Genomic DNA, 27,142 nt, shown 5'->3' on the forward strand with positions numbered 1-27,142 from the left:
ATCGAACGAATATTAATATTTTTTTTCGATGATTTTAAATATTTTCATCGTTTGAACAAAAAAAACATGAATTTATTTAATTTAATCAATTATTATAGAAAAATGATGACGGTTCAATTTATGTACCCGATTTTGATTACTATTTTGGTCTCATTTTGAACTTGCCATTCCTTTTATTAACAATTCTCTGTCAAACTTTTTCAACACAATAATAACATTTTTCGTTATATATTAACAGTTAATATGAATGCATTAAAACAAATGTATAATTGATGCATGAGAATTGAAATGTAAGGAGTGCATGATTAATTATAAATAAAATACAATTTTCATGTAATAATTTAAAAGCAAAGGTAGTCATTCTTCATTTAAAACTAATAACATGAGTCACATCTTAGACCTTGAATTTGACATGAAAATTATAAAATAATTATCAGCAAAACGTTTGAGAAACACTAAAAAAAAAGCGAAGGTAGGCTCTGTTTATTTTAACATGTATAAAAAAAAAAAAGTAGATAATAAATATGTTGTGATCTTGAGTGATAATATTTCTATGAAAAACTAAATTTGGGACTTGGATATTTTTATCTGTGGTGTCCTAAACAATTAATTTCAATTTGTGACAGTATTGAGTATTCAAGTATTCGTTGAAAAGTTCTAAACCGATAAGAAAGATAATGAAATCAGAATTTTAATAAATATCGAAGCCTATAGTTTTTAAATACAGTATTCATTTTGACGCCGTACAGTTTGCAATTGCCGCCCGTTCAGTTTTCTGTACAGTAAGTATTATTTTCAATATTTGCGTGGTTTCGTGGTCATTCAACCGTAAAATTGTTATTGAGGTCAATCACTGAGCCATATCAAATATAATACAACAAGATTATCAATTACATTATCCTTCTTCACAGTAAAATATTTTTTTATTAATTATGTTAGGTTATATTAAATTGTAAACAAGTAAGTTTAATCCGTTTAATATTGCTGTAATGTAACAAATCCAGTATGATTACCGGAACTAAAGTGGATTCTATCAAGAATATTATTAGAATTAAACGCACATTTTTTTATTTAGTAATATTTGACTGATTTTGTTGTAAAAATTGTGAAAGTATTTCTAAAAAAACATCTTGTCATTAATTTACACATTCAAAGACGTCTTAAACGTAATTGATAATTACTAACACAGATTTTTTTGTGATATCAACAGAAAAATGTATTATTTTTCTTTACAAGCTATTTATAAAATTATGTCCACCATTTATCCAAATAAACCTGATTTAAAAAAATAAATAAATTATAATGTTGTATATTTCTCCGTGTAATGGTCAGCGCGTTTGCCTACCATGCAAGAGGTCTCGGGTTCGATTCCCAACATGGTTGATATGAAATATTTATTTAAAAGGGTGTTTTTACTCTAAAAATATTTTATAGTCCCTGGACTGGTGCCTGAAGCGTGAGACTGATCATCTTACCTTCATGTAACAAAATGATCAAGATACGCTGCGATTGGTGTGCCAATGCAGTGCCCTATGCATCATTAGGTGCCGAAAGGGAATTGTGGTTGTGGTGATATTGCGATTAATAAAGATTTTAAATATTATTGTTTACCTCTGTATATGAGAAAATACTAGTTTTATCATTATAAAGTCATTGCTCCCACATTATTATGTTATAGATTAAGCAGCTGTCAATTGAATCCTGTAAAATACTAATTAATTATTATGTTTTTAATTGTAGTTTAATGACAACATATTTAATTTACCAAGTTAGAGGGAAATACAGGTTAGTGTAGCCTTAATTGAATTTTTATTTCGACGTGTGTTTGAGACGATAGTACATTCTGAATTCTTTTACTTCATCGCCGCGACACATTGATAAGCTTTTGATTGTAAGATGATTTATTTCCAATTCTGATAAGATGCTTTTTCTGCGCCAAATAAGTGTTTATTATTTCATATTTATTTATATATTAGAAAAATTACATAAGCAAAATTACAGACAAATATTCTACTTGAACACTGAGGATCAATTTAGTGAACGTGCATTTGCGGTCGCAGGCCCTATGGCATGGAATGATCTCCCAGCAGAAGTGCGAGGCTGTGAAAGTGAAGTGATGTTTCGAAAAAAACTTAAACCCCACTTGTACTCTAAATCATTTGAATAAATTCGTAGCATGTGACAACAAAATAAATTGTTTTAATTAAATTACAAATTTAAAAGCTTCAATTTTTTTTTTTTATCTATATGATCACTATGTAAAGCACCCTTCAGGTATTATATTACGAAAATGGCGCTATATAAGTTATCCATAATAATAACAATAATAAAAATCAAACAAGCGGAGGAGTGCGGTATAGCGGAAAACTTAAAAGGATCTATCGGTTCCTATGTAGGCAATGCCCGTTCTAAGGAACCGATATGTTGCGGCAGAAAAAATTATAATATAGGAACGTATTTGCAAAAGTGTGCACATGTGATATTTTTATAAGTGTTAAGAAATATATTTATAATGCATGTATGTTATATGATAAGTATAAATGTAATATATAAGAATGTACATTATATAATATATAAGAATGTATATTATAAAATATATAAGAATGTATATTATATAATATATAAGAATGTATATTATAAAATATATAAGAATGTATATTATATAATATATAAGTATGTATATAATATAATAAGTATGTCATAATAACATGGGTATACTGGCAAAAAACTTAAACTCTCAAACCCCTTTTTTTTACATGTGAGAATATACGTCGGCCTCGTGGTGCAGTGGTCAGCGCGTTTGCCTACCATGCGAGAGGTATCGGGTTTGATTCTCGACATGGTTGACATGAAATATTTATTTAAAAAGGTGTTTTTACACTAGAATATTTCATAGTTCCTGGACTGGTACCTGAAGTGTAAGACTGATCATCTTACCTTCATGTAACAAAAATGATCAAGATACGCTGCGATTGGTGTACCAATGCAGTGCCCTATGCACCATCAGGTGCGGAAAGGGAATGATAATAATGATGAATATACAAAGAAGACTATCTCGTATAGAGAGAAGTAAATGTTGAAGAAACCTTTTAAAATCTGAAATAATACTACAGTAAAACCCCCTTTTTACACTTTTCAAGGGAGCAAAATTAAAGTGAGAAAATGAAAAAAGGTATATAAAAAAGTATGTATTATTAAAAAATGCGTGTTTTTATTTATAAAACTAATAAGCAATTTCATCAAGAAATGTAAGTAAATGTGTATAATTTTTTTTTAAAGAATGTTATTAATTTATTTTTTTTTTTTCATAATCATATTTACCTTTCATGAATGATTATAACACATTAAGGAAGTGCCATAATACAACAGATTTATTTATACAATAATTTACAACTGCAGTAAATATAATATATCACTGCTATAGTAATACATATGTTAAACTAGGGTTTCCTAGGACAGCGGTGCCCGTATTTTAACGGCCGTAGTGAACGGTGATGCGGTGGATAACCGTCGTAACAGTGACTAGAGTGTGGTTTCCTAGGAAAACGGTGTTATCAACACTATTTAACACCGTTTTTCTAGGAAACCACTCTCTAGTCGACGTTACGACGGCTGTCTACCGCATCACCGTTAACTACGGCCGTTAAAATACGGGCGCCGCTGTCCTAGGAAACCCTAGCTTAAGTCTTTGCCTACAAAAATTTGGGCAAACTCAAAACATTGTTGACATATGTAGGTATTATAGTAAAAACACTAAAAGTATTGAAAGTTGAATATAAAAATTGTGAAATATGTGATTTTTTAATGCTCAATCAGGTTAACGAGTGAATACAAATGTGTGTAGGTACTGTAGTGATTTAAAATGATACAATACACATAATATTTTACTGAGTAACATCACACTATTATGCCAATACTTTTGCCACGAACCGTCTGGGTCTTAGTTACGATTGATTTAAAATGTTTTTTTCAAGAAGCCGATTTATCCACAGTCGATTTCTTTTTTCAGGATTTTTACCTGTTTTTGGCATCAAGTCGAAAACTTTTATCCCTGATTCTAATTCCACACGCAGAAATGTATTTATCATCCACCTAGACAGGGAAATATTGGTATAGGAAAACCATTTAATTTTAACTGCCTATAAATAAATATTATACTATCAAGTATGCTAGAAGTTTGCCGCACATTTTTAATTGCCACATTATGTTTTTATGACACTCGTTATGAAACTTGCCATCCATATCAATCAAAATTAATGGCACTTTTCTTTAAGAGATTGTTAACTAGGCGTCACATTGAAACATTGAAATTTTACTAATCCTACATAATTTAATTTTACCTCTCATTTAAAGTCAATATACTGTATCAATACTAATATAAATGCTCAAGAAATTTACTATTGAGCTTCGAAGTACTGTAAAAGTGTTTTTTGTCACTGGTGTAAATTCAATTTTCACCTTTTTGTGACTATTATTAACAATATTTTGAATATTGCTAAAGATTATTAAGTAAAACATTTTTATTTTCATAAAGTAATAGCTAATAAATTATACAAAATAATTATACTAACAATAATTATAACAGTAGTAATAAAAATGGTTTATTAACAGAACAATTCACATAGAGTTTTTTGTGATTGTATGTAAAAATATATTTTACATGAATAAAAACATGTTTTAAAAAAATATGTGGACCAAGTGTCTTACAAATAAGATTTTATTCTTCTTTTGGCTCTTCTGTAAAATTCGTTATTTGTTTATTAGCCAATTTTTGCCGTGTACTCCTCATATTTATGTTATCAAACAGGGAAGTGTAGTAACATAAGGGTTGGAAATCGCTGTATTGAATTAAATAAATTAGTTACAGATTAAAACATCTTATAATAAAATACTGACATTTTGTTTCCAGCCTAATTCATCACCATGCGTCTTGTGATATTAGACTCTTCGGAAGTGGTGGCGGAGTGGTCTGCCAAGTACGTGATGAAGAGAATCAATGAGTTCGGAGCCGGCCCTGACAAATACTTTGTACTCGGATTACCCACTGGAGGAACACCACTCGGAATGTACAAGAAACTCATTGAGTTTTACAAGGCTCAGAAGGTGTCTTTTAAATATGTGAAGACCTTTAACATGGACGAGTATGTAGGTAAGTGAAATTTGTTGTGTATTGTGTGCGAAATAAAACCAGAATCCTGAACAAAAGTTTTTAACTTGATGGATTCTGACAACACATGCGTATATTTTATTTTATTTGGGAAATCAACAGTTCTACATACATATTTATAGTAAACAAACAGATATAGTGTATAAACTCAGAACTAATAACAGATTTCCACATAGTATACAAAGTTAGTAAAGAAAATATATTACATATCAAATAAATACATATAATTTATATATATAAAAATGTTATTTTCATGTACTCAATAATCAAATAATTTTTTAAATATTTATTTTAAGAATATTAAGTTATTGTAAATTGGGCGGGATTAGGACAAGAATGCTCGAAGAGAGGATAAGGAGGAGAAGAGAAATGTACATATTTATTATTATAATGTTTATTTATTATATTACTAGAATTAAGGATAGTGTAAGGCTGCCATTAAAAAAAACAGAATCCCAAAATTTTGTTATGTATTAAGGTTTGAAAATGTATGAAAAAAGATGCCTGAATGTATGAAAAATGAAAAGAGTTTGAATGAATTTAAAAAGAAAGGTTATGTTTACTGTAAGATGATGTAAATAGAAATGTAAGTAAAGTAAGTGTAAATATTAGTTTATATACTATGTAATATAAGCTAACTTAAGAAATAAATTAAATAAAAAAATACAGAAAAAGGAAAAAGACGAGTTAGGTCTGTTTTGTAGTGTAGTTATTGGCGTGTTTGCTTACCATGCTTGAGGTTCCCGCTCCGATTTCTGAGAAGGTGGACATAAAATATACTATATTACATAAACTGGCTCAAAATTAGACAGCGGAGAGACTATCACTATCTCTCACTTCTGTTCACTGTACTTCACAGTTCTAATGCACCTATATACCTCCATGATAAATTTAAACGCTTACCTCTTCATTCTAATTCTCAAAGCATCCTCTTTGTACCCATCTACAATTCCTCTTTCTTCTCTAACTCATATATTGTCCATGAGGCTCGACTCTGGAATCATGTCCCTTCCACTATCAAATATGTTACCGCAGTATCTCTGTTTAAATCACGTATGAAGAAACATCTTCCTTCTCTTCCTCAATCTCTCCTCCTCCCCTCTTTCCCCTTTATTCCTTTTTCCCATTGAGTAATAGTATTGATTTAAGGTAGTTTAATAAAAGATTACAGATAAATATTTATTTATTTAACTTTTTGTACATAATGTTATTTGTACATTGGCGGGCTTATTGCCAAATGGCAATTTCTTCCAACCAACCAATAAATAATATCATGCTAGAGTGCCATTATGCACTCCGTTTGCGGTTATAATGATCTTTTTAGTTATGGAAGTTTGTCATATCCTTTTAAATGTCACACTAAACCCCACATTTTTTTTTATACTTACGGCACTTTTGACAGAGGGGTGGCGTCTGAAGCTTTAGACTGATTCTCTTCCCTTCGCGTAACCGATGATTGAGGTACATTGCATTTGGTTTACCAATCCGGTGCACTATGCACCATCAGGTGTGGATAAGGGTGTGATGATGATGCGCATTTATTTCTTTAATAAATGCACATTATTCCCCAATAAACTAATGAATGTTAAGAAAGTAGATTATTGTAACAGTTATCTTTATTGTTTAAGTTATCTACTTATAGCCATAAAAGCATTGCTAATATTTGTGTCACTTACTCAGCTCGCCCATTAATGAGATAAAAATTATGGTACTTTAATTTCTTGCAATATTAGAGGAATGTTATATTCACATGAAACATTTTACATTATGTTTTTTAAAGATAAAATAACTGTCACAAATCAGTAGGTCAATTCATTTGTTATCTGACAATTAAAAAAACAATTACATATTGTCAATTTTCATCATGGTCTAAATATTTTTTAAACACACACAGTGTGAAGTCACAATGATTGAGATAAAAATGGTAGGTCATTGAAAAATCAAGTTGTTTTGTTGACACAATTTATAATGGTAAGCCCGTCAAAATAAGATGATTGCAGGACCTTTTAATATAAAGGCAGCTCTACGCATTGGCCAATACGTTTACCAGTATTGGCAATGTAATTGCTACACTGCCTACATGTTCGTGGGTTGTTCAGTGTCCCTCGTCTCTTGGTGCGGGCCAATGTGCGGATGTGTATAATCTCTGGTGAAAAATACATGATACAGGCGCCGAGATGAACATGGAAACTGTTGAAGCTGCTACGTTTTCAAAATTTCATATATTTATTTAAACTTCATGTAAAAAAATATATGCACTTTGGTGGACTTATTGCAAATAGAAATAACTTCTAGCCAATCAAATAGACTGGGGAAAAATTTATAAAAATTACAACTCAATAAATAAATAAACACATTTTTAATAACGGCTGTTATTCATTTAAATAAAATAACATTTACAAATAAATCAAAATTATAGGCCAATTATAGATAATTAGCTAACTAGAGTTGATGAGCAGATTACAGCTTGTATTTATAAATTTATTTGTAAAAATACTTTTGTTATCCACAATGAGGAACTTCAGCCCTATGGAAATTGGACATAAAAAATGTTTTCTTATGCGTGGAAAAATTAGAGCATTAAAATGTACATCAAAGTGTCTTGAAATACAGTTGAACTCGGTTTTAACGATCACTAGTTGACATTTTAGTTCATGATTTTCTCCATACAATTATTCACTGTTATAACGAGCTACTTCTCGGACATACCGAACAAAAATTTTATCAAAAATGACACAAAAAATCTTCAATTGTCAAAAACATCATTCTCGAAATAAGAACCTAAGTAATAAAATCCAAACGGGTCGGCTAATGTAAAGGATAATGATCGGATTATGTTTATGATAGCTATGTAAGTGTCTAAGTACCTAATTGGATTTTTCGCAGACAATATTCAAAAATGAACACACATGGTTTTTAAAAAATCCAAGCTTTGTGAACTTAGTAAGTGCCGGTTCGGCACAGTGTTACAATTTACAGCTGCTTTTGTAGTTTATGAATGACATGCTCGTTCTGGGGTTTTTAAGGGTTTTTTAAAAATCTTTTAATATTCTAGGCTTATTTTAATACACAGGAAACATTACAAGTGGGTGATATCAAATGAGTTCTAGACCAGATCAGTTAAAACCTAACCCCTGTAAAAAAAATCTGTATGAATTATATGTACACATATGTATTTACTTAGTAACAATGTGCAATACCGATTGTATAAAAAAAAACCTTTTTCCGGTATAACGAGTAACGCTTATAGTGAGCAAATTCAAGTGTTCCCATCTTCCTCGTAATAACCAAATTCGACTGTAGTAAGAAAAAAATATTTTTATACAAACGAATTGCTTTGAACGACGTCACTACCGTCAACGGACTAATCGACAGAACTGACCAAGAAGAAGTGGAAGAGAATTTGAGACTTCACACGCGGAGCAATTTCAGATTTCTGAATCATAGCGCTGATAATACGATACATAAAAATATATTTTTGGCTTTGTTTAATAGTCTATTAACAAAGAACAAAAAATCACCGAACTTCTTTATTAAATTACGAGGAATGTGGGATCAAGGAATAAAAAGAAATATATAAAAATGTTTCACTAGTTTACTTATTAAATAATTTATTAAAATAATAATAATAAGTTTTATTCCAGCTCAGTTGGGCGGGTATTGCAATACCTAACCTGCCATGTGACCATTACAAAGTTTGAATAATCAGAAAAACAAGATATAGAATAGCATAAACAGATATAAAACAACTAAAATATTTAAGAGAAAATCAAAAAATTATATCTCAAATTGAAATGAAGGGTTTTCTGCTATTTTGAAAAAAAAAACATGTTTTCCCTCTCTGTTGCAACAAATTTAGATCTAGATAATTCCTCAGGGAGGAAATCCAGCATGTCTATGAACATTTGGACATACTCAAAACAGTGTACATTAAAAATGTTTATTTATGTTTAGATCTGCCAAGAAATCACCCTGAGAGCTACCACTTCTACATGTGGAATAATTTCTTCAAGCACATTGATATTAATCCAGAGAATGTCCATGTGCTGAATGGCAATGCACCAGATCTTGTTGCTGAGTGCGATAACTTTGAGAAAATGATCGAAGAAGCTGGCGGGATCGAACTCTTTATCGGAGGTAAATATTATTATTTTCACTTATTTGCTTATAAATGTGTACTTACTACAGAATACAAATGATTTTACTTTAATATGGATGCATACAACTCAACTTTTTACACTCATATGATTTAGTTACGAACCGAACTTCTTTCACAGTATACTGTATTGTCCTTGAGTGGGACAATATGACGCTAGAACGATGGTTTGGAATTAGTTTATTTACAATATACAATTTATTATCTCTGCTACTTTCCATATCGAGGTTTGGCTCCCTGCAACATTCGCTTCGTTTCTCCTCAGCCGGCAACGGCGGAGTTTCTTGAAAATGAATAAAAACAATGTCATTACTTTTTCTGAATCAACCAATGATGTAGTGTTGTGATAGATTTCTGGTTTACGGGAATCCAATCAGAAGAACTTACCGAAGAGAACTTCATTACACATGGAGTAATTTCAAAACTACCAAACTTTAAAAAAATATTAGTGCTGATAATACGATGCATAAAAGTATGAAAAAAAAATTTGCTTAGTTCCATAGTCCAATAACAAATTAAAAAAAAACACTGAACTTCCTCATTGTAGCAATATATCGTATAGACATTCCAAGTCCATTTTTATATATATTGGTTGCCAATCTCTCAACTCTTTCTCTGAATAAATAAATATCTCGGTTAAGGTTAAATTTGGGATGATATAGCTTGTTTATGATACTTATAATTTATTTATTTAGGGATTGGTCCGGATGGTCACATCGCTTTCAACGAGCCTGGTTCCAGTTTGGTTTCTCGGACTCGGGTGAAGACTCTCGCTCAGGATACTCTGGAGGCTAACGCTCGCTTCTTTGGTAATGACATCAACAAGGTCCCCAAACAGGCGCTCACCGTAGGAGTTGGTACTGTCATGGACGCTAAAGAGGTTTGTAAGAAATTTAATCCGTAGTTAATAGTACCTAAAGGAATAACTTATTTGAAAAACCCTACTTACCAAACTTAGACTAGTTTCGAGTTAAAATTAAAATTAGCTTAAAGAAATATTTGGTTAAAATAATGTGACATTTGCTCTTCAGTCAACATCACCAGGGAGGCGATTTCAAACGCTATCTTCAGCAGTATGTATCGAGACAGTAAATCTTAAGGCTGTTGTTTAGTAAAACGCACAAAAAATGAGGAAATCATGTAATTTTGCCAATTTAAAATTATGTTTTTGAAAAATCATGCAATTAAAAAAAAAAAAACATGCATTTATTTATTTATTCATTCAAAATTACACTAGTTTAAATATTAATGAACTTATTAAGGCTTTTTAGGCTATGCCCGTGTCAAGCCACAATAAATAACAATAAAAATACACAGTAAAATTAATTAGATCAAATTATACTGACATAGAATAACAATCTAGAATAAAAAGGTAAATGTAATAAATAATAAAATTCCAAAGAATACAATGCAAAAAAGATGATCAGAAATAATTTTTAAAATATAAATTATACAAATTAAGAATCACACATAATCAAATATACAAAATAATGGTATCATTAAAATCAACAAAATAATAGTAAAATATAGTAGTATTAAAAAAAACAAAATAAGAGTATCATTGAAATCAACAGAAAAATAATATATAAATAAAAACATAATTGAAATGATTTCTAGAAACTCACTCAATACTATAGTAAGAAATATAAGAAATAGGCATTAGATAAAAACAATAGTTTTTATAGGTATTTTTACTAAAAAAATATACCCTTTTATGCTGAACATCTCGATTCTGGAACATGCCACTTCCCAAGTATACGTAGACGATGGTTGCAATATTTCTGGATAATGTTTAATATCTTGCACACCCGTATTTTGACATGTATATGTTTGTATGTGGATGCATATGAGCGTGTATATGTTTGTATATATGTGTGTATAACAATCAGCAATCAGAACCTTACTTCACTCCTTCACAAGTTATATTCGTTTGACGTTTCGCATAATAGGTTGTGAGTTATAAATGTTATAAAATAAAGCAAAAAACTTCATAATCAGTGAATAATTATTTCTATTGACATTTAAGTCTACTTGCCTTTAATTGAAATTCTCATGGTTTTGCAGGTTATGATCCTAATTACCGGGACCCACAAGGCGTTTGCCCTGTACAAGGCTATAGAGGAAGGTGTTAACCATATGTGGACTGTTTCTGCATTCCAACAGCACCCGCACACCCTCATGATCTGTGATGAAGACGCCACCCTGGAACTGAGAGTCAAGACTGTTAAATATTTTAAGGTAACGCACATTCGCATTTGTATTTATTCCCCGCGCATCAAGTTAACATGGTATCATATTAATTTGAGACGTGTTAAAGCAAAGACGGAAATCTCCACCATTGGTTTGGAATTAATAAGATATGGGGACAGATAAACGAACAAAAATACTATTTTTATTTTATTTGATTTATTTAAAATACAAACAGATGTCCAAGTTGAATGATTATAAATAGAAAATATGAAAAAATGATAGGGCCTGCCATCCAATAACATGCATTCACTTAATTTTACTAAAATAAAGCGACGACGGTTCAAACTATATAAATAATAAATATACTATGTATTAAAATAAAAAAAAAGAATAAAAGAAATGTGGACAAACAAGGAGATAGTGGGAAGGAAATGAAGGAAATTGATGAGGAGTGGTAAAGAATGAATGAAGGACAGTAGGAGTGGAAAATTGCATTTGATTTGATGACGAGAAATAAAGAGCAAAAGAAGACAAAACATCTATTTTCTATTATTCTGAATCAAGCCTATTAGTTCTCTTTTGGAGTGTTAAATATATCAAGACTATTATTGACAACTATAAAGGTTTTATATATATATATATAGTTGGATAATTTATATAGCGCCATTTTTGTGAAAATCACCTCAAGGGCGCTGTACAATTAATAAATATCCCAGACGTCTTGCAGCTACAGAGCGCATGGACGGTTGGGATTCTAGTTCCTCGTTTTCAATTAAGATCAATAAAAAAATATAACAGATAGGAGCTAGATTACAGGACGTCTTGCAGCTACAGAGCGCATAGACAGTTAGAAATTTAGCCCCCATTTACACATTTAAAAAATTGACAAATAAATTTAGTGTATTAATGATACTAAAAAAAATAAAAAAAATAATATGAATAATAAAAAGGAGTAATATTACAACACGTCTTGCAGCTACTAAGCGCATAGACGATTGGAATTCTAGACCCCATTTATAAAATTTAATATCAATACATAGATGGCGCTCCAACACGCTAGTGAATGGTTTCTCATTTAATAAGATATATACAAAAATTAAAATGTTTTCTGTGTCGATATTCGCTAATAAGCGGAATGGGGAATGTTGTAAAACGTAAAGTGGCCACTTAACCCAGCCAATGACAGGTCGTAAGCCCTGTAAACGCTCGAATATCCATAATCCTGAATTTGAAAAAATTCTTCCTCATCTCTGTAGGGATATTAATAAAAAATATAAAATTTAGGTATTTTTAAGTTGGTATATGAAAGCTAGATAACCAATCATCGTGCAGCTACAAAGCGCATGGACGAGTGGAATTCTAGCAAAGTTAGAATGATATCAATAGTTTTGGAACATAAATGGCAGTATCTCGTGCATTTTTTATTCAATGCAACAAGGGTAGTCTCTCACTTTACAGAACAAAAACCAAAACCATATTATACTCCCGTTGGGGGGGCCCTCTGTGATTTGTCCCCTCAGCCATTCTCTCTATTATGTCGTGCGGGAGACCCCCATGGCGAATAATGTGGCCGATCCACTGGGCTCGTCTCTCCGAGGTGGTTTCAATTAGGTGCCTCCCTTTTTCGATTCTACTGAGAACCTCATCATTAGTGATGTGGTCTCTCCAGGAAATTCCCAATATTCTTCTGTAGCGCCACATCTCAAAGGCCTCTAGTGTTTTTTTATTTCTTTTGGTAAGACACCGTGTCTCACAACCGCGCATCAATATGCTCCATACCTGTGTCTTGGTAAGTTGCTTGCGGAGTTTTAGGTTTATATTATTTGACTCAAAAATCTTTGATTTTTTGTTAAACGCAAGCCTTACTTGATGTATGTTGTCGACTCCTCTTATTGTTCTACCACTCTAGGTGATCCTGCTTCCAACCACCTATTAATTTAAAATAAGTCAATAATTTACCGATTAATCGCAATAATATATAAACAGAGAGTAACTTCTGGCAACAATTATTAATTAAATAACAGATTATCCTTGCAGTTTGGGAAAACTACTAAGAAAATATTTGCAAACAAGTGCAGAATGCTGTTTTTATTAACACACCTCATTTTTGTTCCCTGAATGAATCTGAATCTGATATGAATCCACTATTTAGAGGTAAAAGTACATTCTAATCTCATATGCAAAGAATAGTTTGAAGGTGAGGACAGTAGATTGTGTTTTCCTCATCTTGAGTTTTGTCTCTGAATACGCTCATATATTCTTATTTTTTCATCTTCAAAACCGCTATTAAATTTAATAGTATTTTGAGTACGCCTAAATATTTGTAGAAAAATTAAGGTAGGATTTGTAGATTTTCGCCCTCTTAGAGTTAATTCTAAATAGACAAAGGAATTATTCTTGACAGATATTCAAACAAATTTGAAGGAATTATTAGGGAATGTGGAAGTTTTTCGTGTTCAGGCAGATGAAGAAAACAATTCTGTGTGTGAAATATGTTTTCTTTTCAAATTACTTATTATATTTGTATACAATGAGTATGTAAAATATCTTTAATAACATTATTTGTCTTTTATGTTTTGGAACACTTGTGAAACAAATTTTTACAAAAGTAGATAAATTGACTTATTTATTACCCCTTCCATACACTTGTAATATGTTTTTAAAATTAATTCACTATTCTGTCCATTTAAAACCTACTTAAAGCTTAAACTTCCACATTTCCTAATGAGACTTCTGTCAAAAAAATATTTTCATTACCTGTTGAGGCATCTGCCTAAAGCTCGTATTACGTGGGTCAGAAAATGGTACAAGATCTTGTGCAAGATTTGACCCAATGAATATTGTGTCGTATTACAATACGCAAATTGGATGAAATTGGTGGTTTAATTCACAAAAAATAGAACACGTCTTATTATTCTGCACGCACATCTCATGCCTGTGATACTGTTAACTGTCAACTTCAACTGTCAACGCATATTTTTTGTTACTTTTTTCACTTTATTTATTCTTGGTTTTATTTGTTTAACTGCCCATGTTCACTTCACGCCTGCTTTTCTTTTCTGAAAATATCGATTTTCAATAAGGTTCACGATCCATGTTATTTCAAAAACCCGATGTTGATTCTTGATTGCAGAATATATTGTCAGTTATCAGAAGTCATGTCGTCACAAGATAGCTCATTTTGTCAACAGTGAAACTGCTCGTTTTCTGTCATCGCACCAAAACATCTACGCACTGTGCATGCTTACGCATAATTTTTAATACCAGTAACTGCCCCGTGTAAAACAGCAGTGTAAAATGGTCCAAGATTTGGCACATGAATTCTGTTCCAAATCTCAAGATGGCAAAACATGATATTTTTATTTATTTATTGTAAATCTTTTGAAAACAGTTACATTTTAAATATATATAATACGTATAAAGCGAAAAGTACAAATAAAAAAAACTAAACGAAATACCGCACCAAAAAAGAGAAGCCTCTTGTGCTTAGCGCAGAATCACATATGTTAAATAAAACGCAATCGAAATTTTATTAAAGAATTAAAGGTTATATAACACTAGAATTCTGTTTATCTGAGGTCCAGTCATCCGGATTCCCAAATATCAGGAAATAAAAAATAACGGAAAAGTTTTAAATTTTATTGTGCAATTCACTTTGCATTTAATGTGATACCCATTTGCGGTATTATTTCAAAAGCAATAAAATCCGACTCTCATTAATCCGGATAGCTGGGGTTTTACCGTATTATCATATTTTATGAATTTTGAAGGCGAGGTTTGATGGGCTTTGAAAAATCGGAATTTTAGTTTACAAGCCTAATTCTAGTGTCAGGCACTGAACATTTGTTTATCCGGGTTTTTTTTCCACCATAGGTGTGGTGTGTCTACACAAAATGCCGAAAAATCTGGTGATATTCATCAGTATCCCTAAAAAAGGACAAACATAAATATCATATTTTGGCCATCTTTCAACAGAATTATTGCACAAAAAACATTTTCCGACCCATATAATACGAGCATAAGACTGAACATTTTGTTTTTGATTGAATTATTTTTACCCTGTTTTATTGTATTGATTTGCGTGTGTTTTTTTATGGTCCCTAGGCTCTTAGCGGAGTACACCAGAAGTTGATAGAAGAAGGTATTCCTTTGGCTCTTCAGCGCTCTATTCACTAGCCGTGTCCGTGTGCACTTATTAACCAATGCATTATTTTACTGCATCCTTTCATTCCTAACACGGTGCATCCTTTCATCCCTAATTCCGACATTATCACAAAATCAAATGTTGATTAAATTAATCTCAAGATTTTAGTAAGTGTTTGTTGTAAATTAACAATATGTAAATGTGGGATTGACTTATTTCATCTAGTTGGTTGCCCGACAGAAAGGTACAAAGGTGTTAGACATTTTCATATCTTTATAAATGTGCCGAGTGGTATTAAAAAACTAATCAGGTAGTGGTCCGTGGCTAGTGTCGTGGACTCACCGATCAGAAGTCTGAGGTTTAAATCCCATTCTATCACACTTGGTTCCCATTTTTGAATACTTACGACTAGCTGAAAATGGCCCCCAAAATCTTTTAAAGAGAAAAAAAATAGTATATATAAATTAATATAGGTAGTAAAACAGAATGGATAGAGGATCGGAATAGTTACAAATTTTACTTTTTTTATTGAAATGATTTTTTCATCGATAGTATTTCAAAATATGAAAGATCAATAAACATTAATAAAAAGCCAGGTTTCTTTAGAAATGTGCGCTTTTACATTTAATTTTGTTATTTAGTAGCATTATATTTACACAAATATTTAAAATATGTTATATGTACTTAAATGCAGTATTTAAAATTTATTTATAACAACTTTTTTTTCCATAATAAATGAATGTTAGCATTATTTTTGTATATATTTTAATTTATTTCTTTATTTGAAAATGAGAGGTTAGGCTCCACCGTGTCCCCGAATGTCCATTTGATTAGCATCTTGTGAGCATAATTATTTTTATACTTCTTCTATGTTTTAGCTTGTTCATTTTAAGTTTAGCTTGTTCATTTTAAGTTTAGCTTGTTTATTTTAAGTTTAGCTTGTTTATTTTAAGTTTAGCTTGTTTATTTGGATGCCCAATTAAAAAAAATTGCCTAATGGACTTATAAAAATGGACTTTTTATAGTTCTGAGATATTTCAAGTTTAAGTGTTTATTTTGTTCCTGAAATGTTAAATGACAGAATTTCGAAATTTTTTAAATATGTATTGTAAAGTTTTTCTTCTTCTTTATTTTAAGATAAAAACACACACAATTGTTACACGTTTAGTTACAAAATTATTGCTTATAAAAAAGTGGACTTAAGCCTAAGGTCAGAACTTAGGGATTTTTAAAAATTGAAATAATATCTTTAAATCATTTTTCAAGTATAAAATTTGATATGGGTATTCTTTAATGAAAAATCTATTAGGTTAATATATAGTTCACAAAATGCTCTGCATGGCAGTGTTGCCAACTCAAAACCGATAAAATTGGACTTGTGCATTTTTTAAAATTGGGCGTCCATAAAAGTTTTGCACTTAATTTTAAGTTAAAGCTTGTTAGTGCAAATTTTAGCACTTTAAATTTAAAAGCTTTTTGTATTGCATTATTTTATTTAAGCATTTTTTATAATTATATTATCATTTTACATTTTAAGTTGGGAGATTAAAACATTTTATGAAAGTGAGACCGTAATAATTTACATTTATATTTTAACATTAACAATCATTGTGTCCATAAAAAATATATCGTCATTATACTGATAAAACCCTCTTAACGACAAAAGAAAATAAGGTATAAATGCAGTCATCTGTGTCCGTGGATATCAAAATTGGTAAAATCTGGTTTCGGTAAAAAAATATTTTTTAATGAAAAACTATAAAAATATAAGGATTAGAAAGTGGAAAGATCCAATGTTTTACTATAGTAATTTCAGTATGAAATTTAATTTTATATTAAAATCAGCAACATCCATACTGTGTTTTATTTTATAACTAGCAATATCCGATGTGACCAATCACAGTGATGCATTTTTTCAATATGGCCGCTAGTTTGCATTTGACAGTGAGTGTGTGTGACTCTTTCCATTTATTTTTATTTTCCCATTCAGTTAAATTAAATTAGATTTTATTTTTAAAGATATATTAAAAGTGGTGACAACCTTACACAGACAATAAATGACTGATTAAAATTTCCTTAAAACTAGTTAAATCCACTTCGTTATTTAAACTCTGTTAAATCCAAAATAAATCTTTCTTTTACATGGTTACTGTTTAATGTCTTATTATTTTATTTGTATACAATACATTTAAATCGTTCTTAAAATCTAGATCTTGCCTTTTAAATAACTTGATTGAATTGCGATAATTTGTGAATTGCTGGCGGCCTCCGTTGTTTAGTGGTTAGGACACTTGGCTCACATACGGAAGGTCTGGGTTCGATTTCCAATGAGCAAAAATTTAAATGTGATTTTTTTCTCAAGGCTGGGTGTATTGTGCTGTAATTTACCACTGTAATTGGGCTTCAAGGCCTATTGTGGTGCAAAAAAATCCGTTACAGAAAAATGTTGTTTGTGAAAAATTGTTTAGTCAGGGATTTAACAATTTTTGGTATTAACTGACACACATAGTCGTTTTTTTAGCTTTGACAACTGATAAAATCCTCTAGACCTTCTGAGGTATAGTTTATAGTTTCAAAGTTACCATTAATTCCATTTAGTAAATATAATATTTTTTTTAAAAAATCACCCATTGAATCAATTTATAGGAATTAAAATGATTTCATAAGTATTTATCATATCCAAAATATGTTAAAAAAACTTTAGTTGAGTTGAACATTCAAAGTGATTTTTCTCAGTAGAGTCAATAATGCACATAGATAGTTTTATCAGTGATATGCTGATATGTTTTGTATAATTAATTTAGTCTAAAGTAGGAAAATAATTTTATTAGTATTATATTTTTTAATTTTGGTGTTTTTGCATTTCAATAAATGCTTTTTCAAAATAAATTCATTTTAGCCGATTTGTTACTTCTAGTCAAAATTAAAAAAAAAGATTTATCGAGTAATTGAAGAAAACAGTAGTTTGAATATTTTCAAAGTAAATATGATCATCTTAATTTATAATTATTGTAATTTATATGAGAACAACTGAAAGATTACTAGAAATCTGTCTGGTGTTCTTTGTTGTATAATGTTTGACAGCGCCCTCTGTTGATCAGTCCTACATTCCATGCGATGTTCAGTTACAGATTCAAAAGGGGTATTATATTTTTTACAATAATGCCCTTTTGATACAGAATGGCAGAATGGCATTGTGTTTAATTTTTACATTTTTTTTTATTTTAAAATTGTTCAGGCACTGTCCAAACATATGAATTTAAGAAATATTTTTTTTTAAATAAGGCAGAAAAGGTGAATGTTATGCATATTCCTTTCAGAGGTAGTGATAAAAATGTAACTGCTGTTTTAAAACAGTTACCTTTCCGAAACACTTAAAACAGTTTCACAAAAATAAATGATTAAAAATATAAAAAAACGTTTTAGAAAATTAGTCCTTTTTTGTTTCTTAATTTGAATTAATTAACTTGAAAAATTAAATTATAACTTATTAACTTGAATAGAGTTGTGATCCCGTGGCTAGTGTCTCGGACTCACGGCTCAAAGGTCCGTGGTTCAAATCCTACTCTACCCTTACTTGATTTCTATTTTTTAATAGTGAGTTATTTACAAATCGTTGAAAATGGCCCTAAAAATTAAATATTTGGATTAACCATAACATTGCAAATATTATTTTTTATTTAAAAAAAAAATAAAAAAATTGATGAACAGAAAAAACTTATTTAAATTTTTTTTATTCATAACATAATATTTAATGCGATAAGGGAAATGGGAAGCCAAAAAATTTTTGAACTTTTTCACGAAACAGCTTAATTTGTGAAACGGAAACTGTTTTTGCCATGTTCATAAAAAAACCGAATTGCCCATCTCTAATTTCTTTCTAAAGTAGCTTCTTCATCTCTATTGAAATATCTATCTAAAAGTGTTTTTTTAATTCATGCATAAATAAACATTTGACTCTGCTGTTTATATGAACTAACATTGTTGTCAAATCATTGTGACTAAAAACTGTTATATTGTTATTAACACAGCTGTTTTAACAATATTCATGCAAAAACATATGGCTATTCCGGTGAAACAATGACGTAACTACAAATTTATTACATTTTGACTTAACAACATTACTTTCTAAATGTATTGATAAGAAAATGTAAATGTACGACAATTTCCGGCTGCTATATGATAGATACGTCATTGTTCGAATATACATTTGCCATGTAATAAAAAAAATAAAATTTGTTAATTTAAATACAATAGACACTTGATATTCCGACAGTTGTGGGACCGAAGGGTTGTCAGATTACCGAAAAGTCCCGGAACTATTAGGTGTACCCATAAGTAATCAATTATTTTTAGGGTTTGATAATGACGCTTTAAAAACATTGGTGGAAACGAATCCTAAACTGAGTATCCAGAAAATAGCAAACACTCTTCAGGCTACTTGGTCAACAGTTTCTTGGTCAACAGTTTAATGACATCTTCACAAAATCGGGAAGGTTTGCAGACGGGGTATATGGGTCCCACATCTATTGTCGGAGACGAATAAAGATCAACAGCGTACAATTTGCACATCTCTGTTGTGCAGAGAAAGAAGTGATCCATTTTTACGAAGGATTGTTACTAGTGACGAGAAATGCGTCTTGTACAACAACAAGCGCACTAAACAATGGCTTTCTCCAAATCAACTAGCCGTACCTACTCCTAAACCATCCTTCACTTTAAAGAAGGTGCTATTGTGCGTTTGGGGGGACTGTGGAACAATTGGATAGATTGCACAACCAATTGTTGGTAAAACGACCAGGTCTGGTCAACAGAAAGGGGGTAACATTGCAACATGATAATGCCCGGCCGCATGCAGCAAGATTAACCCAAGAAAAAATAAGGCAGTTAAACTGGGAGATTTTGCCACATCCCCCATATTCCCCGGATATAACACCATCTGATTTTTATTTATTCTGGTCGATAATGTCGATGTAAAAATGTTGCTGATGTTCGAACTCACCTAGAAGCATATTTTTCTTCAAAGGATACTGAATTTTATGAAAAAGGAATTAAAGGTATAGGTACCAACAAGATGGCAAAAGGTCCTAGATAACGATGGAGATTATATAATTGATTACAAATAAAATTAAATGTAGTTAAATTTCTTTCTGTTGCCACTTAAATAATTGATTATTTATGGGTAAAATAATATATGTAAATTGTAATAGCAATAGAAAATGTTTTTATTTCTTCATATTATTTATGTATCGGAGTTATATTGGCATGTGCTTTGTTTGTTATCAATTTTGCACGCTATTGTAACCACTTAAGGTTCAATATTTGTATTTTAAGCGCAATTATTGTTATTATTGAACGTTAAGATTATTATTATAGAATATATTATCAATAAAATTTTTACAATATTACTTTGCATAAAATGATGTTACTTTTCATTTCAGAAATTGTGGAGCGTACATAGCAAGTTGGTCGAACAATGATTGATTTGTATAATTTTACATTTGATAATCTCAACCTCATTATAATAAAGTATTCTAAGGATTTGGTTTAGTATTTTATGCTTTTTGTGTCAAGATTGCCATCTGATTATATTATTATAACTTTTATACAGATATTACAATATATATTTATATATTTTTAGGAATAAATTTTATATAAATATCTACTGTAGTTTTTTTTCCATTTAGAAACTAACATAATATAAATATTTACTATTAAAATATTACAACAGAGATGAAGAACATTTTAGAGAAGGTAACATAGAAGTCTAGGCATCTACAGGACTTATGACCTGTCATTGGCTGGTTTAAGTGGCCACTTTTCACACTGTGTAACATTTACCATTTACCATTCTGCCCATATTTTAACATCTATATTCCTTCAATTCTTGATGTTTGTGAAGTTAAAGAGCTGAACATTTTATTTATGCGGGTGAGATTCGTGTAATTGAAGATTTTCAAATATGAACTAAAACCAGCCAATGACAGGTCATAAGCCCTGTAGATGCCTAGACTTCTATATTACCTTCTCTAAAATGTTCTTCATATCTGTTGTAATATGTTAATATTAACAGCTCCCCAGGGGAGTTGAATCCAGTCCTTGTCTTCAAAAATTTGGACATACTCAAAATATTGTTGATAAATATTTACTGTATTTTTTTTTCCATTTAGTTTCTATCAAAAGTCTTAAACTAAAACAATGTTTCGAGTTTGTCCAAATTTTTGTAGACAAGGACTGGATTCAATCCCTAGGGAGCTGTTAACATTAACATATTACAACAGAGATAAAGAACATTTTAGATTAATGAGAAAAATCATTAGAAAAATTTGGGCAAACTCAAAACGTTGATAAATTCATCTGGTCCAAGAAGTATAAAAATTAAAAATTATTTTCAGGCATTGTCATTAATGAGGAACTTCAGCCCTACGGGAAATTGTGAACAACAAAGTTTTCTTGCGTGCGGTAAAAATTAGGGCATTAAATTGTACGGTAAAATTTCTTAAAAATGTACGAAAAAAAAAATTTAATAAAAACACACTATTTTGAATGAGGTCATTGGTTCATATGAACCGTCCAATGATATGAGAGCTTTGAAGGATATCCGGTTTGGTCACCGTAAACGAACCAATCGGAAGAACTGTCATAGAACAATCTCTGACGTCACACGCGGAGTTTTTTCAGAAATACAAAACTTTAAAAAATCAAAGCGCTGATGATAATACGATATATAAAAAAAAATGGCTTATTTTAATATTCCATTAACAAATAAAAAAATAATAAAAAGACACTGAACTTCCTCATTTGTATGTAGGTGAAAAAATTAATCAGATGAATCTCACCCGCAACAATAAAGGCTTCATCTCTTTAACTTCACAAACGTCAACAGATGTAAGCGGCCTCCGTGGTGTAGTGGTCAAGACGCTTGACTCACGCACGGAAGGTTCCGGGTTCGATTCCCGGTGAGAACGCAAAAATTAAAAAATGTGATTTTTCTCAAGCCTGGGTGCTCTGTGATGTAATTCACCACTGTAATTAGGCCTCCTGGCCTGTTGTGGTGCAAAAAAAAAAAGTAAGAATCAAAGGAATATAAATGTTCAAATATAGGCAGAATGGTGAATGTTACGCAGTGTGTAAAGCGGCCACTTAAACCAGCCAACGACAGGTCAAAAGTCCTGTAGATGCCTAGACTTCTATATTACCTTCTTTAAAATGTTCTTCATCTCTGTTGTAATATGTTGCTAAAATTTATTTCTCTGATGTTTACCGCGCGTAAGAAAACGTTTTTTATTGTGAATTTCCCGTAAGACTGCACGCCCTCATTGCTTTGAATCTTGTTAAAATGGAGGTTTGCCATAAATATAATTGCTACAAAATTGTGCTGTTGAAAAATCTCTCATATTTTTCGAAAAAATGTAATTTCTATGTCAAGTCTATGGACACAAATTCAATTCCATGGACGGTTATTTTCCAAGTTGCCGGCATTAAAAATCTGCGAACACAATTGAGAACATATCCATAATATATTATTGAAATATATTGTGGAAAATTTCATAGTTTCTTCTCAAAGTGGCAACAAACATATTGGTTTAAGTTGGTTAGAAATTTAAACACCATTATTAAAAGGATCCCAAGCATCGGTCGTTTCCATGGACCACTGAATTAGTTCCTAAATTCCATAATAGAAGTCGCAGTTAACTCTAAAACCGTATAATTGATGACATTTGTATAAATCTGCAAGCAAAGTCGGCCATCTTTGCCCTGTGTGTTCCAGTGAAAGTGAGTAAGAGAAATGCATTTGTGTATCGAGTTTCGTCCGGGGTCAAGATTTAAAATCCTTTCCATGGACATCAATATATGACAAGGTAAGTGTTAGAAATATTTACTTTAGATTATATTTTGTGGGGAATGCATATCATGTTGACTACTAAAGTTTTGAAAACATAGTCCATATAAAATTAGGATGTACCTACAAGGCTTATTCTGTCACAATTCCGTTTCGTAATATCCATCTCACTCTAACGCAATCAAAATCGTATTTCGCTCTCATGCGAAATATAAAAAAAAAACATTTTTATTTATATAAACTAAATATACTTGTATATATATATTTTTCAATTTTATTTATTCATTTATATGTACATTACAAAATGGAATATCTTAATTCTTACATATTGAAATAATTAAAATAATTAAAATAATTAGGTAAAATTAGGTGTATATAAAAAAAACACATAAGTACCTATATATAATATCCAGAGTATATATAATATGTTAAAAAAGTAAGAGAATCTTGTAACGAAAAACTCCCTCAGAGACGTGAAAAATGTCAATGTCTAAAGTAATATTGTTCAACATAGAGATAGCCCTTCCAACAGGCATAATCACTGGCAGGTTGCTCCTGTATATTGGAAAGTGAAACAGTATATGCTGACGCTGGCAGTACGCAAGACGAATCCTAACATCTTCAACGAACTACTACAAACTGTTTCGATCTGATCATGAAATGTCAGCAAATCACAAATATATTTTATATATATTTAAATATGTTTTATCGAGCCATAATCGGCAGAACAACGTAAGCGACATTTTTGGCGAATTGTGTTTTTTAAAGGAAAAGTGTTCCTTATTGCCCCCTCCATAAGTGTTAAAAAACATCATAGCTCTATATAATTCACCTGCCACATTTAAGGATATTTATTTTTATTTATTAAACAACAGGCATTATAACAAAAAAATACAACATTTACAAATAAACCAACATTATAGGCGAATTTAAGTTTTCTATCTATTACTCCGCATCATTCCACTCTTTAAAAAAATCGTGACATATTATTTTTAAGCAAAGCAAAACAACGTAACCGACGATAATGTCGTCATCACCAAAGTACTTTCGAAACGACCAAAATTTTTACCGGACACGGAGCTATGAGAAGTTACCCATATAGGTTTAAATTAAGAAATGATGACTATTGTCCGTGCGATGATATTTCTTCACAGAGTATCGAACATCTGTTATTTCAGTGCCCATTTTTCAGTTTACAACGCCATAATCTTGAAGCAGAATTCAGTAAAGATGGAATATCTTAAACAGATATTCACACTGATGTTAAAAGTAGTTATCACGCGCCATTGTTCTTGGACTTTGCAACAATGATGATTGGACGCATAAAGGCAATAAACCAAAATCAGTGATCGAACATCCCATTTCCAAGACAAACAAAAACGATTTTTTCCGAGTATCTTAGCCTTGTACATGACACGTTAGGCCACTAAATACAGGGGTCCAAATATATATTTAAAAAAATATTAAAAAAACCGACGACAATGTAGGCGGTTACCCAAGCTCGCACCACTGTCAGAGTCATTGGCAAAACAGCGTTACCGCTACTATCTTAAAAGCGGAAGCCATTAAAAAAAATTGCTGTCATTTCAGTATTGGCAGTAACCAACCATCATAAATCCCATTTACCGAATTATTAAAAAATATATACATGGAATAAATATTTAAAAAAAACCTTCTCCTGCACTATTCACTATTTGTCGCTTATGTTGTTCTGCCGATTATGGCTCGATATTTTCATTACCAACTTTGTACAATTTGTGGAAATCTGTTATTGATTCCGAGTTTATACAATATATCTGTTAACAAATTACAACAGGGGTGGTGAACATTAATTCAGAGTAAAAATGTCGCATTTTTGAGGAGACATATTTTTTGACAATTTTACTTTAAAAGTTATGTATGAAAACATTTCTCTACAATATCCAAATCAATTTTAAACCGGAATTCGTAGTATGCGATATTTACTTATTGAGAGATTGGCAGTCACTAAAATCAAAGAAAATAAGTACACATAATATAAAAAATATGTTTTATTCGCTATTTTTGTAAATAATAATAATTTAATTAGCTTGCAAATCTATTTGCAATATCACATCTTATTGAAAATAATATCACACAGAACACAATATATGCAAACTTAGCGAAATAAGGCATGCGCAAGGTAAGGCGTAGCTAACTATCTAGAGTTGGTCACCAGACCAAACTTGATCCCCAAGTCAGTCAGGCCTTGAGTGGCTGAAACCTGGAGGATGGAAACCGTAGTGGCCGTGAGCACAACAGCTCCCTCGAGGTATACAGCGTACAAGACTCTTATATGCCCTGACGTCATAGCCACTCCACCGGCGACTGTGAAATCAAGGGGAAACATCAAACTATCCAAGAAAGGTTGGTATCTTCCGAAGCCAAACACCAAAACACCGATCGTGTAATATATCGCGATTCCGACAAACGGCAGCCATTTCAACCAAATCGGAATAGTATTCGGCTCGCTTCCAATATCTTTGAATATCTTCCTATCTGCTTTGTCGAGTTTCTGCAGGCTTTTAAACGTGCAGATATTGTAGCGAGATTCGTGGTTCTTGTGTGATTTCGGAATGAAGTTGTTAATGCCTTTCTTGTCGGTTCCCTCTAATCCGACGTCGATTTCTGTTATCTGGAAAAAGTTGTCTTTGGAATCGATCGTAAAGTTCGCTTCTCTCGTTATGTTTGTAATTGCCTGTCTGCCGATCGGTTCGCTGCCGCTCCGCCTGTGTTTGATCGTCAGCCCGTTGTTTCGTCTTGTTATTTCGGATAGTCTGTCTTCGTTCTTTGGTATATCTTCTTTATCGTCTTCGTAGTCATCTTCCTCCGTTTTGTTGTTCCTGTTCGCGAACGTCTGCAGCTTGACGGCTATGACCATCCCGAGGTTGAAGACTAACAGAAGATGGAGGGGAATGCCGACGGCTGCAAACACAACGGCTACAGCTCGACCCTCTGGAGTTCTTGGAACAGGAGCACCGAATCCTGGAATAAAAACACTCGATTAGAATATAGATATTTTTTTAGGATGATGTATGGAATAATATTGATAGTCTATTTATCACTAAAACTTCATGTATTTTACAAGAGATGAAATAATCATAATACACCAAAATACAATGAAGAAAAAAAGTATAATAAAGTAAATAAAATTTAAAAAATATATATTTTGATACAGAATGATGATTTTGCCTTTTTTAAAAAAAAGTATATTTAATTAATACAGTATGTTTTTTGTCAATTTTTAATGGCTTTGAATGACCAATATAATATATGTGTCTTTAAAATTTTTGCTCAAAATGTTATGTAGAAAATTAATATTTATAATCAAAATATTTATCCTAAAAAAAGTAAGAAAATACAATTCCATAGTAAAAGGGTTTGAATTAATTTGATTTTTAATGATTATTGAAGGCATACTCTAAGAAAATGTTTGCATTTATTTTGACAAACCAATTTTTTTTTTAACTTTCCTGTTCAATTAATTATCTTCAAATCATAAGAACAATTATAATGAGGAATTTCAGTGTTTTTAAAATAAAAATGTTAATAGACTATTAAACTAGGCCAATTTTTTATATTTTTTTATATATCGTATTATCAGCGCTATGATTTTTTAAAGTT

General features: G+C 31.0%; 2 protein-coding genes across 7 annotated transcripts in view; one reads left to right on the forward strand and one right to left on the reverse strand.

The window, feature by feature from the left end:
• Positions 1-501: 501 nt before the first annotated feature.
• Oscillin (glucosamine-6-phosphate isomerase Oscillin) lies at positions 502-21,320 on the forward strand. Of its 6 annotated transcripts, XM_088224291.1 has the most exons (8): positions 599-782; positions 1,741-1,785; positions 4,910-5,149; positions 9,122-9,304; positions 10,019-10,203; positions 11,388-11,561; positions 15,618-15,654; positions 21,099-21,320. In XM_088224291.1, exons 3-8 carry the CDS (start codon positions 4,924-4,926, stop codon positions 21,116-21,118), a joined length of 825 nt encoding a protein of 274 aa, XP_088080417.1. In that variant the 5' UTR covers positions 599-782; positions 1,741-1,785; positions 4,910-4,923; the 3' UTR covers positions 21,119-21,320. The 6 variants fall into 6 exon arrangements, with proteins under 6 accessions (XP_088080413.1, XP_088080417.1, XP_088080416.1 ...); XM_088224290.1 differs by lacking the exon at positions 1,741-1,785; XM_088224288.1 differs by lacking the exon at positions 21,099-21,320 and having other exon boundaries at positions 605-782; positions 15,618-16,088.
• A 4,197-nt stretch (positions 21,321-25,517) lies between these two features.
• Positions 25,518-27,142, reverse strand: part of LOC148282919 (uncharacterized) — a 104,017-nt gene continuing 102,392 nt past the window's right edge. The window contains exon 7 of the mRNA XM_088224284.1: positions 25,518-26,503. Coding sequence (XP_088080410.1) covers positions 25,677-26,503 — 827 coding nt within the window. The 3' untranslated portion in view covers positions 25,518-25,676. The remainder of the gene's footprint in view (positions 26,504-27,142) is intronic.

This window comes from Micrasema longulum, unplaced genomic scaffold, assembly GCF_059751315.1.
Source record: "Micrasema longulum isolate JH-2025_06_02 unplaced genomic scaffold, ASM5975131v1 h1tg000278l, whole genome shotgun sequence".
Classification (NCBI taxonomy): domain Eukaryota; kingdom Metazoa; phylum Arthropoda; class Insecta; order Trichoptera; family Brachycentridae; genus Micrasema; species Micrasema longulum.

Coding starts and splice junctions, on each gene's coding strand:
- Oscillin (XM_088224287.1), top strand. CDS start 4,924: ATGCGTCTTGTGATATTAGACTCTTCGGAAGTGGTGGCGGAGTGGTCT. Junction 5,150..9,121: donor TAACATGGACGAGTATGTAG/GTAAGTGAAATT, acceptor ATTTATGTTTAG/ATCTGCCAAGAAATCACCCT. Junction 9,305..10,018: donor GATCGAACTCTTTATCGGAG/GTAAATATTATT, acceptor TTATTTATTTAG/GGATTGGTCCGGATGGTCAC.